The following is a 20,181-nucleotide window of genomic DNA, read 5'->3' on the forward strand; positions in this document are numbered from 1 at the left end:
TGTCGCAGTGCGCATCCAAACTTTGTTGTTTCTTATGCGCAGCACCCCCGGCTGGCTGCAGAACGCGCACCGCGCACATCAGTCAGCGAACGGCCGCCGCTGCGCTTGTAGCGTCGTGCGTCCTAGCGGGTTGGTGCACTGCAGTGTGTGGAGTGTTGTTGTGTGTGCGTTTTCTATCAAGCATCGCGCGTTTCCGCTGAGATAGCGAGCCAGAAGGACTGCATGCTGCATGTTGTGCGCGGCGTGAGAATATGGCCGTCGGTGGTCGCCAGCAGCAGCGGCCGACGCTCGTCGCCGCATGCCTGGCGTTGTGGTGGTGCTTGGCGATAATACGCACGGATATCGTCGCTGGTGCGTCCGACTCGCGACAAGGTATGTGTACTACTAATAAACACACAACACTATCAAAACAAAATGAACGAGTGTGTTGTGTGGTTAGAGGTGTAACATTTAAAGGCGATTAAAGACTATTAGCTTAGCTTGGCGACAAACCACAAGCGCACAAATCTATCCGTTAACTTAATGTGGAGCACACATACGCATCTACGCCAGCATACAGTTGCTCAGTCGGTGACTCCGGGGAGATTTGCGGCTGAAACGACGACGAGCGCAGACCCGGCGTTTCGTAATTCAGGCACGTAGTTTTTCGGCTTTTTATGCGTTTTTAAATCCGCTCCTCGCTTTAGCTTCGGGGTGCTTTCAATTTAAATTTTAACGAAACGAATTGAAAATCAATCAGCTTTTTCTCGCTCCCAACTTATCAATCTTTTTGATGTTTAATTCGATCAGAATTTATCTTAATCTATAATCCAGCATAAACCGGCATTGAGAGTCGTGAATAAGGGTAAGAGTTGGCCTGACAGGCGACACTTGTGATTAATTAGTTTTATCAATTTAGTTCAACGTACGCCTTAAAACTTTCATCAACTAGTTTATTGATGATAAAAATTGATTTCGTCTCATCAAATATTTGTTATTAGTGTAAATATTTCAAGTGTCGAGCAGGTTTAATTTTTTCTTTTTCATGAAATTGAATTGTTGTGCAATTTTTGTGATAACTCAATCATATCTTGATAAGTTGGGTAAACAAGCGATGATTATATTTTGTTGTTTGCAGTGCAATTTTATTTTCCATCAAGTATAATAACGTGTATTGTTCTTTTGTAATTTATGTGAATTTCGATTGTTTTCGCTAATCAAAGTTGTCAGCGTTAATTTGAATAGATGGCGCTATTTTGTAAATTGTGACGTCAGTATCTGCGCCAGCAGATAGAGGAACCGCCGAACCGATAATATAATTGTTGATAATTGTGCGTTGATTCGAAGCGGAATCGCTCCGCGTCGCTGACATGCCGACAGAGCGGCACAAAGCCGCAACAGCACACTTTTGTCTCTGACGTGTGTCTCTCCTCGATGCCCTGATGCTGTGTGTATGTGTGTGGATATAACTGTAGTCGGCATGGAAGTGCGATTACGTCGAACAATGCACGCAATAACGCATTTGAATATATTTAAATGCGCCGAAGAACAACTCTCTGTGTCGCTATGGACAGAAAAAGCATTTCCGGTCGTACAGTGTCATACTAACATCAAACAATACATAGTGATTTATGTATATGTATGAATTTATAATGAAAAATCATAAAATGCGTGGGTTTATTTTTAATAATTGAAAAAGACATTAAAATTGTACAAGTTAATGTTTTTTTTGTTTATGCACGCATTGTTAATATTTTAATTTATTGCTTTTAGTGTTTTTATTTTTATATTGAAATACAATGGTAGGTATTAGGTTTTATATGTAGTGCAACACTGACAGATGATTTAAGTGCGTATTGAAAACGAACTGCATGCAGATGGCATTCCTCCGCCTTCAGAAAAATAGAAAAAGGGCTCTGGCTAACGTAAGCAAAGTAAGAAAAAAGTCTCGAATGACGCACGCCCTCAGCATCGGATAACATTTTGTCGGTTCCTCTTAAATATAACTCTCTTGAGGCATTATATAAAAAAGGGTATCGTACTATATACTAGGCTATACTATATGTTTATTAAAGGTAGATTCTTTCTTGAATTTCGAAATTTGACAGGCTTTGCAATTGCCTATAGGTATACTCTACGTGTATGATTTATTTCTATTTCCTTCAACTTTGTGAGTTGTGTGTGTGTTTATATTTGCCGAGCCTGCTGCTGTTGTGGCAGCTGGCGATTTTATTTTTAGCCCGGTTGTTTTCGATTCAAAATTCAAATTTACTCTTAGAGGGAGACTTGTACTTGCATTGCGTATAGTTATTGTGGTAAACCTAAAATATGCACGATAATCGAAACAAGTGCAGCGATGCAATAAAGACGTCATAATCATTGTTTTGATGATCTCGCTGGTTCTTTGAAGGTCGTCTTGGGTATTCGCAGAAGGTTGCAGTACTCGAGGCTGCAGAAATTGCATATTTGATGTTCTTGCAGACTTTGTAACTTAACTGCGTGTCGTGACTTCTGAAGTCGTGATCGCCAAGTTGAATCTTGAATATCGCTATCGATGTAGCCGCAGTCGGAGCCTTGAACTTGAAATTTACCAAATTGTAATAAATAATTTAATAGTCTATAATTATATTTTGATATAGATGTACTCAGTATCAGTGGTAGAATGCAGTGATTTTTTTTAAATATAAAAATGTTTAATAAAGAGTAAAATCACGTTCGGCGATTAAAGAGATATTTGCTCGTAAAATCTCGTAAAATAACGAAGCTGCAAATTATCGCTGCATTTTAGTACTACGCTAGAGATGGCCTGCTAAGCTCGGCGTTATTTGTCCATTGGGAACGTGCGGTTTTGTGGCGACCGTTATTTAAACCCAATTTCGATTCAAACCATCAGCAATAATCCTGCTATGAGCGTATACACTAACACAACGCGTAACATGTTGTTCTTTGTTCACTTCTCTTGTTTATAAATTGAGAAATCTAATTAATGGGGCATAAACAAAACGCAAACGGCGTCCAAATCGCCAGTGAGGCGTTAACATCTCTTAACAGCTGCTCAACCAGCGATAATAATTCTATAATTTCTCTTCACTCACGCGCACGTCTCGTGCAGTTGTTGCAATCTTTCACAGTAATTGAACTAATTGTCAGATTGATTAAGGTTTATAATGTTATAACAACGCACTGCGAATGCATACGAGCAATATAAATCGAGCTCTCTCGGCCACAACTTTCCTGCAAGCGGTGCTTGCAGTGCGTTTGTTGTGTTTGTATGTAGTTTATTACCGGTAGAAGTAAGTGATGTGTGAGTCATCGTTGCTTCAGGTCACGGCATGGACATAATTCGAGGAGAAAACACGCAGCCACGCGAAGGAAATCAATGAAGAAAATAAAACTGTTGTATTGTGGAAATGGTTTTAATTAAATGTACAAGGAAATAAGTGTGCACACATCATTAACATTAATTTTTGTGACAAATTGTACATGTGAGACACATGTGTGTAATAATTTATGACTAACCATCTTTTTTTCTGTTTGGTTTCAAAGGATTTCGGGCGTCGTCATTAAAGTTTTGTTCATTGTAAGATGTTGGATTTTTAAAATGAAGTTCTCGGAATTGAAGTGCAAGTCAGAGTAAAAAATTGTTTACGAGTTTTAGATGCTGGAAAGGAAAAAAAAACGGAAATCGTTTATAGTGTTATTCTGTTTCGCTGGCTCAGCGTAATTTCCTGGCGCGAAAATAATCGATAAAACGTTGCAAATTGTTTACTGAAATGTTAACTGCACTCGCCGATATATAATATTAAGCAGATGCTTTCGCATTTATTAATAACCGAATGTAAGCCGCGTTGATAGGTAAATATACTCGTGGTTATAATTAGCGAATGTTTTAGACTGCGATGTGAACGTGCTCGTTGTCTGAATTTTCACTAAATCAAAATTTAATTAGACATTTACTGGGTTTTTACGCCGAAAACTTTAGTGGATCTCTGGATTGCCGGTAGAGATTGGTACAAGATTTCCAAGGAAGTTTTTTTTTCTTTCTTCGTGAATGCGTATCGTGTATTTTATTCCCTGGAAATGATAGAAAAGTGGAAACAAAGTAAAAACTTTTACTGCTTCTTTTGTCGTCTCGAAAGCATTGTAATGTCCAGCGATTCTGGAAGAAGCCGGCGTGCGCGTTTCTTTCGCTTCGGTGTAGTGTTTTTTGATGTTGCACTTCTTTCGCGTTTACACGTCTCCGGTTTTTTTTTCGTCGCTTCGTTTTCCCGAGGTGAATTGCGTGTCGCTGTGTTTGCCCAGCGCTCGTTTGACGCGACTTTCTTTTCGCGCGCGCAAAGCGTTGAAACGCTTTTATTGGCGTTAATTTACATTCGGACGAAATTCTTTCGGGCGCAAATTTCACTACGCTCGGCTTCATTTCGTCGCTAGATTCAAATGATTGTAGATTTATTCAAGTCAACTCAAGATTCAAGAGGAAGTAAAATGTTACACGGTGTGTGTGTGTGTCGCGTAGCTTTGGGAACGTTCACCTGGACGCCTTAAAACAGCCCTCTGTTCATTTCTTTAGTTCAGGTCTGAGTCGAGTTGAATCGCCCGCTGCTATATTTCTTGGCCGTCTCGCGTTCATTACGGCCGGGAGAGCCCGGGCTGGCACGCATCGTTTATAAAGTCAGGTCCGTAAAGCATTTTCTTGGTCGACAGGCAACCTGCGCGGCCGAAAATGTTTGTTTGGAGCGTGCTTGGCTTTACGTGTGTGTGTGTGAAGTTAATAGTAGAGGGCGAAGCCTTCAAGGCTTACAAAAAGGTGAAAACAAGCGCGAAAGGCAATGGCGCGTGGCCACGACGCGCGACAACAGGGGGTCCCATTCTTTTTCAAAAGAAAAAAAGAAAGAAACCACCAGGGCAAGAAAAAAGTCACAACTTGAATTTTGTAAACTTTATTTTGTTATTAATTTTTTATTTGCGTTTGGAGTTTGCACCAGACCAAGCAAAACATAACAATAGGGTGAAACAATGCTTGTTGGGTTTGTATATAGGGTTGGGCCGGATACAACCGGACGTTCCGGTCTTTAAACACACGGGTCTCTCCTCGATTTTTTACTCAATTATTTTAAACGCCGTGTTCGTGCTTTCATGCAAAGCATTGAGATGTAAACAAAATCGCCTAACACGGCGATTAAACAATTACGAGAGTGCTTAAAAATTACCCGGCAAAAAAACAAGGCACACAAAGAATTTTCCGGTTAAAAATTTGTGCAATTTAAACATTATACGCGGCGCGGTGACGAAAATGAGGGGGCGAACAATTTCGAGTATGCGTGTGCGGGCGGGCGCGCGCTCATTGTGGTCATACGCTCAATTTGCATTGCATTTGACGGACGTCAGGGTCGTTACGAGTCGAGCCAGGGCTCTGACACGACTCGCTGATTACACATTATCACATGATTAATTAGTTGCGATGCATTGTGTTGTGTGTTGTATTTTTCTTTGTAACTTGAGTGATAAACCAAACCACTAACGAGTTTTTGCGCGTAACTGCGCGATTAGTAATGTTGTTATGAACTTTGAAAGGAAAAATATTCAACAAACGTGTGTTTTCATTCCGGCGATAGATAGCGTAAGCATTTGGTGGCATCTTTAAATATTTTGCGAAGTGATTCACGCGCTAATTGTAGATAATTTTGTGAATCATGTGTGTAATTAATTTAATCATTGGGTATTAATTTTAATTTTGAAAAACAAAATTATTAGTAAAATTAATTAATACATCATAACTTCAATTTAGGTCATTTTGATTGATTATTAAATAATTATTTGTTTAGTTGTTTAATTTGGTAAATTTTATTTATTTTATGTCAGTTTCTTCATCATCATCAAGTTACTGACCTGCAATTAGTCAAATTAACGATATTAAATTTATTAAATTGTTTATAACTATTAAAATATTCATCGAATAAAGGATATATTTATTTTTATATTGATTTGAATATTTTTAAATATTTTCTTCGTTGTAAAGGACGGGGTTTAAAGGAAAGTTGATAAAAACTCTTTTTAACAAATTTTCACATGTATAATCCACCTCGAACCCGCAAAAGTGGTGGGGTACGCTTCTTGCTCGTACGAAGTAGCAAGGTTCCTAAGACCTATGATATAGGTAAACTTGTGTCTAACTACTAAAAAATGTTACTGTTTGCTGTTGTGTTTCATTTATAAGCTACCGCACAATAAGTGCCAAATTATTGATTATTATATAACCAAACGTCCGTTAATCGAATCAATCAATTATTTATTATAAAAGAATAATGATTTTTACGATAATGTGTTTCGACTAATGTAGGTATTTATTTTAACGAACAATTTAACGATTGAATTTTGTTTTCTTTGTGAATAAATAACGTTCATTGCACTTGCAACTTGAAATCGTAAAAAGTGAACCTTCATTTTCATTGTATTGTTATATGAGAACAATGAAGAACAAAAATCACAGCTTATTATACTCATATTCCTTCCTCTGGTGCATTTATGCATATTTTTTCATATCGACAACGAAGACTTTCGTTACCGCTGCGAAGAGGAAATAATACCTACGTTTTTCCCACGCAGGTATTATCTCACGTTACCTAAGAGCACACCTTGTTAATTATACGCGCGCAATTGCACTATTTTAATTGCTCACTTACAATCACTGGCAATCAGCGAGTGTATATAATAATAATCTGCGGCGTTTAAAGTTAATATTTTAGGCCGTCGTTAACTGCCATTAGATATTAAATATTCGAGTAGGGACTTGGAAACTCGGCAACGAGGATTATTATAATGTAATAAAACAGCAACTTGGCGACCACTAACCGCCGCCGCCGTCGGGGACCACGACGACGCAAAGCGCGATAGCACACAGCGCGCCGTAATGAAAATCATACGTCGTGTTATTAAAATTGTTATCGCGTTGGAAGATCATGCGGTTTCGCCTGACTAACGCAAACCAGTCGGGGTTTCGCCACCGCCATACAGACGGCATTCGTACATATTGATTTTCCGTTCGGGGGAAACATAGTTGACCCGGAAAGGCGATGAGAAACCTCAAGAAAAACAAGAAAAACCTGCAAAACTAGTACTTGGCTTGCGGTTTAAATTATGAGCTCTTTTTTCCCTGCTTTGCAAAAGGTTTTAAAATAGTCCGTACTCTTGAAAGGGAAAATTATAGATTAGTTCCATTAAACTGTGCAGCAACTAGTGTTGTTAGTGGAACACGAAGTGTAGTGTGTTACCACATTTATGCACAAGTGCCACAGTCATTATGCACTGGCATATTAATTCAATGTTAACACTTTTAACGCCACAGCATAACCGAGGAGAGCAAGCAACACTTGAAATTAATTTCGCCGGCGAGTGGCGACAAACAGCTGTTTGCTTTTGCCGCTGCGGCATTAAGCACGTTTCTTCTCGTGCTTCGGTTAAGCCCTCTGCGAAATTATAAATTCAATTTGCTTCTTTTGCAATTGAAAGCAATTATGTACTTTCTTTATAAACCTACGTAACTAAATATAAACTTTGCTTTTGTTTTAGTTTATTTTGTTTTAGTCTCTGCGTTGAGTTCTTTTGCAATTTATTTATAGTGGTCGCCGAAGGACTTGTCCCCGGCCATTAAAGTAACGCAGTGCGACTACTTGCAAGCAAGTATACCATAGACGAGTCCAAGTTTAAACAGCAATTTAAGTTAAGGCGAGCTTTCAGCTACTGGTTTTGCTTTAATAGGCGCTCGTTTTATTGCCGTATCGAGATTGAAAAATATTGCGCGCTGCTGCGCGCTTTTTCAGTATTCACTTAAAAGCTTTTTTGTTTTCATAATTTAAGCCGGCGAATATTTTATAGCGCGTGGGAGGAAACGAACGATGAAAAATTGCGCGCTATATTTTTCGATTAATTAACTCGCCGGGTGTGGTTTGCACGCGAAAGTTTCAATGCGCGGCGGTGGCGGCGGCGGCTTTGCTCGGAATTAATTAACCGGATAGCACTGGCGCAGCGCGCTACTCGAACTAGGCAAAAAATTAAAAGGATAGCGAAACGCACGTGAGTTACATTTAAAAAATATTTTCGTGAGAAAAACCCATTCGGTGAGTTTTAAGCGTATTATTCACCGAGGGTTCTAATATTAGAAAAAGTTGCAAATTTTTTTGTCGTGCGTCGAGGAAATTAATTTCCTCTTTAACGTTTTCCGTGCAATATTCAATGCGATGCGTCAACAGATGATATTCAGTCATTCAGTTGTGATGATGTGCTGTTAATAAATTAATTCAGCGCGTATCATGGCCACATCACGTCGATATACCGGGAATTTGAACACGCGCAGGCATTAAAAGTGTTATTAATGAATGCCGGTGCGCCACGCTTTCATTTGCGTAATTAATTATTCGATTAGTAATCGATTTGCGCGCGCGAAGCGTACCTGTCTCGCGCAGAAGGAACAAATGGTGAAATAATTTAATTTCACGCTCGTAATTTACGCCGAACTCTATTTGAATTGATCAAAAATAAATATTTATCACGTTATTTATTACATTGTGTCTTTGGGAACGGTGACTCGAAAAAAATTGGCACGATTTTCAAGGCCAATGCGTTGAGATTTGTAGCTAACACAAATTTGGCGCTTTTGTTTCTTGGTTGCGTAATGCTAAAAAGTAAAAGTTTAAATATTTCGGTTTTTTTTTGTGGGTTTAAATAACCGCAGACTGCAAATATCTGTAGCAGTAAATTAAAATTACTAATATAGAAAGTTTTTTTTAAATTTATATGCAGACGTTGATACTAAAAAAAGATTTATGTTTTATTTTATTTTTTCCATCAACTGTGGAATAAATAAAAGTTATAAAAAATAGTTTCTGGTTTAAGACGCTGACGCATGCGCATTGGGTATTTTTTGTCTAGACAAAAACATGCATCAAAATCAAATATTTACAATTTCGTTAATTTTGTGAGTCATAAATTAAATTAGCGTATATTGCGAAGAAAATCCACTCAAGGATAATTGGCTGTGAAACAATGAGACATAAATAATCACAATTATTTCGATTTTATTATCGGTCGACATTGAGTTGTAATCATCAAGACATTGCGATCATTTCCATCCGCAAACACATAAATTATTTATGGATTCTCAAGTGTTACACACGATAATTTGATGATTCACATCACATTGCTAAATATTGTATGAATCAAGAACTACGCCAGGTGTTGTCATCGGATATAAGTTTCGACGAAATATGTATACTTGTAAGACTTCCGTAACTTGGTGTAGAAATCCGCCGGATGCGCAGACTTATATTTCGAAATTAATTTAATTTCAGCAATGCTTGAAATGATTTCAGTTAAACATGTGTGTGTGTGCACACTATGATGTTGAACACGTTTCCACTTCACTGTGCCACTGTGAAGTTTCGAGCAGTTACATGTTACATTAACAGAACAAACCGGAAATGAACAACGAATGCGTTTCTATGATGAGTCTACTCTCGGGATATTTATACACGTTTTACACTTGACTGAAATGAATGAAACATGCGTTGTGTAGGAGATTTTACTACTTGAAATTATTTTGTGCGCTGTTGACCGCAAGATGTCGTTAGTTGAATGCGGTGTGGATGATACGCTGAGGAAATTTATTCAAAGCCGACATTGAATTTTTCCGAGCGTGCTTTGCACGGCTATAGATATGGAATATAGATAGTCGGCTTGAGCGAGTCCTTGCTCGCTCGCTGGCAGTTTTGTTGGGGATTTTGCGACGCTATGCGGCAAAACGACAGAGCTCAGCGTCGACTTATCCGAACTTGCGAGCCGCGCGTATCTCTCGACTAAACGAGAACGACTCTTCGGTCGAGCATAAAGTAGAAAATGGCCGAAACGTGTACGTACTTGAAGACATATGTTACTTACACGTCGGATAATGTCGAAAGGCGCAATAAAACTATGCGCCGCACTTTGAGAAACGAGCGCAGTGCTATGTAAATGTTGACTCTGGAATCAGGTCGAGATTAGATTAAGATTCCCGAATGTAACAATAGATTATTGAGAAATAAGCATGTAATATCTTGTGTGCATTGGGTAGAAAATTGAAAATGCGTAGCGCAGGAAGTTTCTTAACTCTCATTGCTAGCTGCTGGCTGCACTTTGGTCGACGAGTTGTGTGTGTGCGAGGTCGACGCAAGTCTAAATTTACCCTTTGCGGATTTTTCGCGCCGCAGCATTGCGTCGTCGATGCACTGGTGGATGCACTTTCGCATCTCGACCCGCCAGAAAAACGCAAATCCAGGCGAATTGAATTTGGAGCCTCGCCAATCGCACCACGCCGCGCTAAATGAATATTTTCTATCAAGTTGACACATTTTTTGTTGTGTGCTCGTTAATCTATTATTAAATAATTGCCAATAAGTGCGCTATACTCGAGAATGTATTTTTAGCGTTGTCAAAAGTGGAGACGCATTTTGAAAAGCTTCGAATCGTACGATAATGACACCCACATGCAATCTCGTTGATGTCGTGCGGCCAACTCGGGTGTAAAATACGTAAAGCAATAAGAGCAGTGCATCATCCAGAGGGCGTCAATGGAGTTAATGATACTCGGAGTGTGCGCTTGCTTATACGGAGTACGGAGAATCAAGCACCGAGGACACGAAGAACAAAATGGAACCGAGAATGATCTCGTTTACATGAGGAGATTTTTGTTCGCTTCTTTGCTTGCACTCTGCACGAGCGTGTCGCGTGGGAGTGCAATAATTGCGCTCATTGTTCTTACACGCATTAGTGGTAATTTTCTCTTTGTGCAATGACTAAGGAAACAAACAAAACAAAGAAAGAAAGTGAAAACATTGTCATTGACTTTGCATTTGCAAAGTTACAGATTATGATTTTAAAAACGCAGAATATTGACTATGGTATCATTAGAAAGTTAATTTAAGGGAGAATAAATTGTTTTTAATTGTTGTTTATTGTTTTTCTAGCCGAAACACAACCTGCCACCGAGTTTAGCAAACACGCCCAACTCAAGCCTAGAATTTATCACGGGAGAGAGAAAAGACAGATTGCGACTACACGCGAAGAGGTAAGGCGCGTGATAAATCACATCGTAATCAAACTAGACGAAGCAGTGGGAGTTCAATGGTCGCGTTCTATTTATTTATAAACGTTGTGTGTGCAATCGCACTCGGATGCATGTCGCGTGTGTTTGTACACATACTAGCCGCGTCAATGGGCGCGTTGTATAGCGATTAGATCCCAGCGTCGTCGTACTTGTTCCGGTCCAACACGCATCTCTTCCGTTCTGGGATGCACCACCCAAATACACACAATGCGTTTTATCGCCTGGTGTGCGTGGGTGTGAGATGCTGATGATGAATCCTATTGAGTATTATATGTGTGCATGTGTGTTGTGTGCTTCCAGACTGGTGAGCATGTGCACCACATAACGGTGGACTACGACCTCGACGACGAGAACTACATTCTCGACCTGCGGCTCAACGAGGCGCTGCTGCCGAAGGGCTACTTCCTGCGCACGCAGGCGAATGGCGGACACGTGATAAACCGCCCGAATCGGGCGGACGTTGAGATGTGTCATTATCACGGCAATGTGCGTAATCGGCCCAACTCCTGGGCGGCGTTGTCAACCTGCAATGACACACTGCGAGGGGTGGTCTTCGACGGCGCAGAAATGCATTATGTTGAGCATCATGATGGGGAACAGCGCGCGTACAAGCATGCAGATTATGCACCGCTGCACAACCGTACCTGTGGTTATTCAGGTGGTAATCATGAGCATGAACATGATCACTCCGTGCTGGATAATGAACATTTCAATAGGATGTTACGGGTATGTGGGTTTTGTTCTCCTCCGAAATTTAATTTAATTAAATTTCATGTTTGTTTTGGATTAGTATAAGAGAAGCACGTCGGAAACGCTGGTACGGGGACCATACAACGCCAATAAACAATCGCGGTACGTGGAGTTGGTGCTGGTCGTCGACAACAGACAGTTCAAGGAGCTGGATGAGAACGTGAAGGTCGTCGAACAACATTGCAAGGATATTGCCAACACTATCAATGCTGTATGTGATTGTTATGCATTCGCGTAGGTCTTTATCATTAAGATATGTATAAAAATTTTCTGCTTGCAGTTATATTCGCCGCTCAATATTTACATAGCGCTTGTGGGTGTTGTTGTCTGGACGGATTTCGACGAGATCGTCTTCTCCTCCAACGGCGACATTACCCTGACGAACTTTCTCCATTATCGACGCGAGAAACTCATCAAGGAACACCCCAACGATAATGCTCAATTACTCACCAAATTTACGTTCGAAAACGGTGTCGTCGGTAAAGCACTCAAGGGCCCAATTTGCACCTATGAATACTCTGGGGTGTGAATACGGAACATTCGAATGTTCTCGGCTTGGTTGCCACTACGGTGGCGCACGAGATGGGGCATAATTTCGGTATGGAGCATGATACCAATGAGTGTTCTTGTGCGGATGAGCGCTGCATCATGGCGCCGAGTAGCTCAACAGTGCCGCCGACGCATTGGTCTACTTGTAGTTTGGATTATTTAGCGCTGGCATTTGAACACGGCATGGATTACTGCCTGCGAAACAAGCCGGCGAGGCTTTTCGATTCACCTGTGTGCGGAAATGGTTTCGTCGAACCGGGAGAGCAGTGTGACTGCGGTCTGCCGGAACACTGTGATAACACCTGCTGCAACGCCACCGCGTGCATGTTGTACGCGAATGCCAGCTGCGCCACTGGCGAGTGCTGTGATCTATCTGTAAGTATAACATATGCAATTGAAAAATATATGTGTGAAATTATTTGTTGATTATTTTATACAGACTTGCATGCCGAAGAATGCTGGGACAATGTGCAGATCGGCCGATTATGAATGTGACCTGCCTGAGTATTGCACCGGGCAAAGCGAATACTGCCCTGATGACATTTACAAAATGGACACCGAATCCTGCGACGGCGGCAAAGCGTATTGCTATCACGGCTTCTGTCGCACGCGCTCCGATCAATGCAAACTGCTCTGGGGCAACACGGGCAAGTCCTCGGACGAGCAGTGCTACAAAATGAACACAAAGGGCACCCGCCATGGAAATTGCGGCTACAATAAACTCAATCAATCATACTCACGATGTAACGACGAGAACGTTTTGTGCGGAATGCTGCACTGCAAACATTTGAATGAGCGGCTCGAATTCGGCATGGAGTCGGTCGCCATATTGTCGCACAGTTTCATCAACCTCAAAGGTTCCATTATCCCGTGTCGAACGGCGATTGTGGATCTCGGATTGAATCAAGTTGATCCCGGTCTGGCACCTGACGGCGCCATATGCGGGGAGGGAAAGATGTGCGTCAATCAAAAGTGTATGGCGGTGGATTCTCTGCGGACTTCGATTGGAGGCTGTCCGAATGATTGCAATGGCAATGGCGTGTGCAACAGTATGGGACATTGTCATTGTAAAAATGGTTTTGCTCCGCCTGATTGTGATTATCCCGGTCCGGGAGGATCGTCTGATAGTGGACCAGCTGAAGATCCTAATAGTAAGTTGATTTTATTACAAATTTTTATAGTTTTATTAAAAATTGTTTTTGTTAGGTCACCGCGGTTTTGTGACGGCGATGTTTATCTTCTTCCTTGGCGTCGTGCCGACGATAGCGCTCTTCAGTTTCGTCGTCTACTACATGAAGCACAATGTGGGCGGGACGCTCACCTGGAAGAAATCGCCCGCAACGTACGTAAAACATGTTCTGTTAAAGTGTGCGCTCGCACGCGGTGTGGGTAAGACGACGGTGCGCGCTAGCGTACCGACCGTCTCGCAGCATGTGCAGCAGGCGAACCACGTCGCGCCACGTCCTAAACGCGACCCTAACCATAACTCTGCTCCGCCGGCGTCGCGGGGGCGTAACCTGCGCGAGCTTGAGATACGACCGCAGGGCCTGATCTCGACCACGAATCAAAATATCGCCGTGCCGATGACGGCGCACAGGCAAGCGCCTCCACCGCCGCCGCCTGTCGCCACCACCGGCAACGTGCGATTGAAAATAGCCAAATTTAACAATGACGATAGTACAAGCGATTTGCCTTCGGTCAGTTTTAGCAAGTAGCAGACAAAAAATACGTATACAAGATATTCGCAAAAGTGCCACTTATTGATGACCTTCTTGTTGTTAATCGAATACTACGAGGATATTCTCAAGTTCTAGGCGATAATTTTTAAAGAGAATGAAGGAGAAATGTGTTGCGAATTAGGCTAGATTTATATAGTTGCACGTGAAATGACAGGAAATCAAATAATGTGATAATGTTAACGAGAATCTAACATGTTCTTCCGTTTAATTAATTATTTTCACTAATACTGATAAACGAATGATGATAATAATAAGCACGAAAATGAAAACCACCTTCTCCAAGTTCTATTTATACCTATGTGTGTACGTGCGTGTGTGATATACCCAGCTAGTTTTGTTTTCGTTGCACAATTTTTGTTGCTTTTCGATTGCTTTTCGCTTGGTTTTTGTGTTGTTTAACAAATAATTCCTAACCGAGTTTTATGTTGGTTTTGTTTTGCCTGACGTGCTTAATATTATTAACCGATTAATCAAGTCGACGCTTTATAAAACTAGCTTTTTTGCTTCTTTTTTCAATAGGCAAAAGTCGCCGCCGAAGACGCGCAGCCCGCCGTTTTCGCCCGAAAGTCCGAAGAAGTCGGCCGAGGATAATCACTCGCTGCTTTCGTCCGAAAATCCACAGGACGAGTTTTTCGGTCAGTTCAAAGGCTACACACTCACACCCATTAAGAAAGTCCCAGCGAAGACGGAGGATAAGCCTTTGGGTGTCGTGCGTCCGGCACCACAAGTTCCCAAAGTAGCGCCGGTTAAGCCTAATGTTAAAAAAGTTCACACTGTAAAAACTCCGCCGCCTCCAGTTGGAAACATGGCAGCAGCGAATGTGTCTGCAACTACTTCGGAACCGCCTGCCTTACCACCACTTAATCCGGGTGCTCATCCTAGACCTATTATATCTTCTCCAACGCTGCAAAATTCAACTTGTACTGCCAAGGAACTGATTAGTCCTTTGCGAAATGCACCGAAGGTGCCACCTTCGGTGGCTACCATTGATGCTGCGGTTCCTCACAGGCAAGCTCCGGCTCCCCCACCGCAGGTATCGCCGAAAGTTGAACATCACCCTACGCCACATGTTACTTTTGCGCCGTCTCCTACACAACAACATTCACCGCCACCAGCCAAAGAGAAGAAAACTACAACTTTGAACAGAATCGCGTCGTTTTTGAAACCTGAGAAGAAACCTCCGAAGACACCCAAATCATTCATTGAAAAAGATCTGCGCAGTGTTGATATTTCCGGACCGATTCCCCAAAATGAACGTCACACCCCCGAAAAGCCTGTTACAAGAGCTCAGAGCATGAAAGCCACTGAACCATTGACTAAACCAAAATTACAAAGTTTTGGATCGATGCGTGATCCTTCGAAACGACCTGTAAGTATGGTTGGATCTAGACCCAAGAGTCCGCCACCACCGGCCCCAAGTGTACCTATTCCAACCAAACAAGACAGGCCACGAAGCCCACCAGCTAAAAATAAAATTCAATCACAGTACCAGAATCAGTACGACGATTGTTTGACTGCTCCGCTTGCACGTAGCGAAAGCACGTCGCCATCAAACGATAATATTTACGCTGTCATTGAGGATTCTCCCACATCTCCGGCTTCTTTAAAGTCTCCTCAGTCACCACCATCAAAAACTACAAGCCATTCGACGAGCAATGAAAGTTTCGGTTTACTGGGCGAAATTGTCAATGAAATACAAAACAGAAACTTTGATTCTATTTATTCTACGTCTACTTTGGCACGCAAAAAGAAAGAAAAGGAGAGGGCGCTTGCTGAAGCTAACAAAGAGAGTGGTCCGGTGTATGAGAACACACAGAGTGTTAGTGATGAAACTGAAAGCGTGGGTACAGCTGAGGGTGAATACAGCAATATGAATCGTGGGTATGAGAATTCTGCAAGTAGCACTTCAAGTGGATACATCCACCCGTCAGCAGTAAATAGACCCAAATATGAAAACCCAATAGTCACACCAAAAGCTCCGACGGCTACTGTAGAAGCTAAACCTTTGTCGACATTCAAGAAACCCTCAACAACTACTATAACTCCGGTTAGAGATGCACCCAAAACATCGACTGCACAAGCTACTCCTACTCCCATTGTTAAGACAACACCTACTCAAGTCACCCGACAGATTACGCCTACGAATCTAAAAACTCGCAAGGCGTCACCCACACGACCCAAAAACACGCCCACAGCGACATCTACACCCTCAACAGTTGCATCCAAACCACAAACAAGTGTTAAGCCAAATGTGGCCGTGACAAAACCAGCGACTTCAACGAAACCGGTGATTTCCGGTCCAAAGGGTTTAAAAACCACGTCGAACAGCCCCGATTTGGTCAGTTGTTCAACGCCTCCAAAGAGCGCCACTCAAAAGGCACCACCCGATGTGCTCAACAACAGCAACGCCGCTAAGAAGCCTTTACAAACAAAGAAAGCCAACGCTAAAAACACGCCTTTGGTAGCTACCACGAATGGAGGCGCGACGAACGTCGCCAACGGTACGGTAAGCTCCGCTTCCGCAGCGAAAGGTAAAGTCTTTCCCATTAAGAATTCGAACGTCGCGTCGTTACAACAGAAATTCGAGAACAAGACGTAGCAGCACACTGCGCGACTAGAGTTACTTGAACGTAATACATGTGATATATGATTAATTATCGATTAATTTAATTGCAATTAGTATTATTTACGTTTTGCGTTTGTTATTATCGGCAGGCAGCTTTGTGTTCATTTTCATTTCTATATCATTCATATCATCATCAAAGTCATACGCAATTTTCACGCGGTCGCTCGAGTTATATACCAAAGATGCTTGTTATACAAAATATAAAATACAAACACTTTTCTTTCAGTACGTACGAACGAACGAAAAAAGATTCTTTGACAGTTGACGTAAAATTGTAAATGACGACTTTCTTTGATTGTGTACATACATTTTTTTAAGATATTTTATGACTACATAAAAGTTCTGTATAATATATATTTAAATCGATTTGTATCCTGAGTTAGTTATGAACAACATGGCGGATGCAAGAGGAGAAAGCGACGTTTTCCGGCACGGAGCTCAAGCCACTGCTCCTGATTCGGTACGTACATTTCAGCAGGCATTAATTCTTTGGTGTCTGCTTTAGGTGAAACATTTTTATCTACAGAAGTAAAAAATTAGAAGTTTTTAGTATGAAATTTATACGTTACCTTTTTGTTTGTCAGTCATTTTGATTTTTTCACCGGGATTTCGCAGTAGTAATCGTCCAACGCCTTCGCATCTTCTCAACACTTCGTTTTTCATCATTTGGAGACGAATATGATCATTGATATCTTTGTTTTGTGTGAGCCATTCACCTACACCAGCGAAATCATTGAGTAGCTGTAATGCGCCATTGTGGGAAAAGTGTACTTTGTGTTTGTAGATGTGATCCAACCAGGCTTCACACATCAAGCGAAGAATCATATTACAGATAACCACGTCTTCAGTTGCGCGTAGAACCGGTGTGAGAATTTGTTCTAAATATTTGTAGACGTAAGTGGTGTGACCGCTTGGAATGTCCCCGCCTCCACGCGAGTAATAACCTGGTTTAGGAAATATCATTTGTAAATGTGCCAGACTTGTAGTTGTGCATACTGCAGCCAAACATTCAACGCATTCCGCAGCTGTTTCTTTGAGTTTTTGAATATTCGTTTGCACTTCCGATACAAGTTTATGTCTCATTTTGGAGCACACCTCGACGTGTACGCCCAATCCACCCTTCTCAATAGCGATTGTATGGTCGACCAATCGCACATTGGACAACTGACTCAAGCAATTTATGATATCACAGTGCGTTATCTTGAAAAACGATGATACATTCCATGCGTTTGCTAGTTTTTCGTTTCAGATGCAGCCCAGAGGCGTGTTGTATGCACAGAATGATCTACAATCAACATATAATCAATATTTTAATAAAAAATTATTTTACCTTTTACCCAATCGATGTAAAACAGGAATCTGTTCAACTAATGGTAATTCATCAAGAGGGGCTCCCACAACCCACTCATTCGTAACCTCGCATTGATTACACAGATTTACCAAGTCTTGCAACATTTCACTGAATAATTGTCCTGTCAATGGATCATTCCGGACTTTCGAATGGACTAAAGCTAGTCGAAAATGGCGGTCCCAGGATGTGGAAGTGACGTGCACACCTAACCCGTCTGCTAGGCTGGTTAATGTTGATATTATAAAGGGTGGGATTTGTGCGGTTGGTGTAAACTGTGTGATCCACTCCCTGAGATGTTGGGACGAATGAGGGACGCGGGATGCTAATGGGGACGGTCCCCACCATAGTATTATATGTTCTAGGTAGTTTCCTACTTCTCCCCAGAGGATTTCTTGATAGTAATCGAGGACTTTTTGAAGTGCTTTAGGATTAATACGTTTTTCACCTGTAAAATATTCCCTGTTATATTTTATGTGTATTTTTGGTTGTCTGCTTTTAGTACCTCCATTTTTGGGTTTTTTAATTCCGTCATGCCCCAACATATTAGGGGCTGCTTCAATTGCGACTTGTAGAAGATCCAATACATTCTGCTCTTCATATTCAATTAGTTTCTCTAAATGTGTAAAGTTGTCATTTTGATATCCACTCAAAATTTCCCTCGCAATTTCTTCTTCTACGTTCAATTCGTAGTTTTTATCGTTTTTCTTTAACTCTTGCAGTTCTTCATCGTTCATATGATGAGTTAATGCCCTAGTAATATTGAAATATGTAAAAATTACATCATAATTATCAATAATTTTAACAAACTTGTAAATTTCTACACTGGAATTATCCGATTCGTCCCCATTTGCATCGTTGTGGGCTTCGTATGATTTGTACGTTTCAAGCAGACAATCGATCAATTTATGCGCACACAATTCTGCTCGATTCAAGGCCAACAGTTGCAGCAATCTTGTAATCGATATTTTTCGCTGCGGATGTTGTAGGTAAGTGCAGGTGTTGCTGGTTATCAGTACTGGATCGGTGAGATCGTACTTTGTGTCAAAATTTAATAACGCGTTGAAAACATTTGAAATTCTTCAAATAATCATTTAGTTTATAAAATTTTATTTTATTAATGGCAACTTACTTAAATGTTTGTGTTAATATGGAAGCACCGTAATAAATATACAGATGAGCGATTTTTCCGATTAAATCTTGAATGTAATAAGTGACTTTTTGTTTCTCAAACGTTAAAGTATCCTTCCACATTTTTATCTTTACATCTAAAAGTGAACTAAGAATTTTATTCTTGTTCAAAGTCTCGTAGCACTTTTCATATCTAAATCTTAAATTTTCCAATTCATTTAAAACTTCTTCTAGTTTCTAAAAAATTAATTTTTATTTAAAAAAATTAAATCTTCTGTTTCTTACTGTTATTAATTGTTCACAATCCAAAGTATTCCTTCTTAAATAACTATTTACGAACGCATTTTCATTCAAGAACAACGCCAAACTCTCCGCGAAGATGGCCGACGCATGACGCACTTTCGAACAATCCGCGAAACACTTGACGATTTCATCGTTTTCCACCGGCAGCCACTTCTTGAGCGTGAGCGCACTACACGTGCTCCCGCTTCGAGACATCTTCAACTACTAATAAGACATCTGCATGAAGTGGGTCTACTTTAACAATTCCGCACGCGAATATTCTAAATCAGTTTAGTAGGACACAAAGGGCTGTGAGGTGTTTTGGTCATGAAGCCATTTGGGTCATTATCATGCGGATGTTCACACAATCGATACGTCTATCTGCGACTGGCACCGGTCGGCACCCAGGGTAACTGCATAGAGCCACGTTCCCCGATCGAATTGAAAGTTAATGGGGTGATAATGTGTGTGGACGAATGAGCACACGTGCATTGGGAAAGTATTTTGTATTGTGTGCTTTCAATGTCATTGCTAAAATCGATTTTTAATAGAATTAATGACATATAATATTATATCAAGGGCAAGGAGCGGAAACAGGGTAGATTACTTAAGTAACATAAAGTATTGCTACAAAATGTGT

The 20,181-nt window shown here is 41.1% G+C and overlaps 2 protein-coding genes across 2 annotated transcripts; one reads left to right on the plus strand and one right to left on the minus strand.

Annotated features, from left to right (window-relative positions):
• Window positions 1–92: 92 nt before the first annotated feature.
• LOC135789750 (disintegrin and metalloproteinase domain-containing protein 12-like) lies at window positions 93–17,146 on the plus strand. The gene is given in 9 exon segments (XM_065299741.1): window positions 93–372; window positions 10,977–11,077; window positions 11,417–11,842; window positions 11,907–12,077; window positions 12,147–12,384; window positions 12,387–12,790; window positions 12,855–13,566; window positions 13,622–13,757; window positions 14,674–17,146. Coding segments are annotated over 9 exon segments (4,389 nt in total). The 5' UTR covers window positions 93–251; the 3' UTR covers window positions 16,754–17,146.
• On the minus strand, window positions 17,121–19,757 carry LOC135803774 (uncharacterized). Its single transcript, XM_065317467.1, is given in 8 exon segments — window positions 17,121–17,300; window positions 17,350–18,021; window positions 18,024–18,065; window positions 18,118–18,576; window positions 18,634–18,881; window positions 18,939–19,208; window positions 19,261–19,496; window positions 19,545–19,757. Coding segments are annotated over 8 exon segments (2,277 nt in total). The 3' UTR covers window positions 17,121–17,163.
• Between the last annotated feature and the right edge of the window lie 424 nt (window positions 19,758–20,181).

The sequence above is a fragment of the Atheta coriaria genome, unplaced genomic scaffold (assembly GCF_025399875.1).
Source record: "Atheta coriaria isolate IRGN ID8LTWV9N9 unplaced genomic scaffold, Caltech_Dcor_3.1 hic_scaffold_3_pilon, whole genome shotgun sequence".
Classification (NCBI taxonomy): domain Eukaryota; kingdom Metazoa; phylum Arthropoda; class Insecta; order Coleoptera; family Staphylinidae; genus Dalotia; species Dalotia coriaria.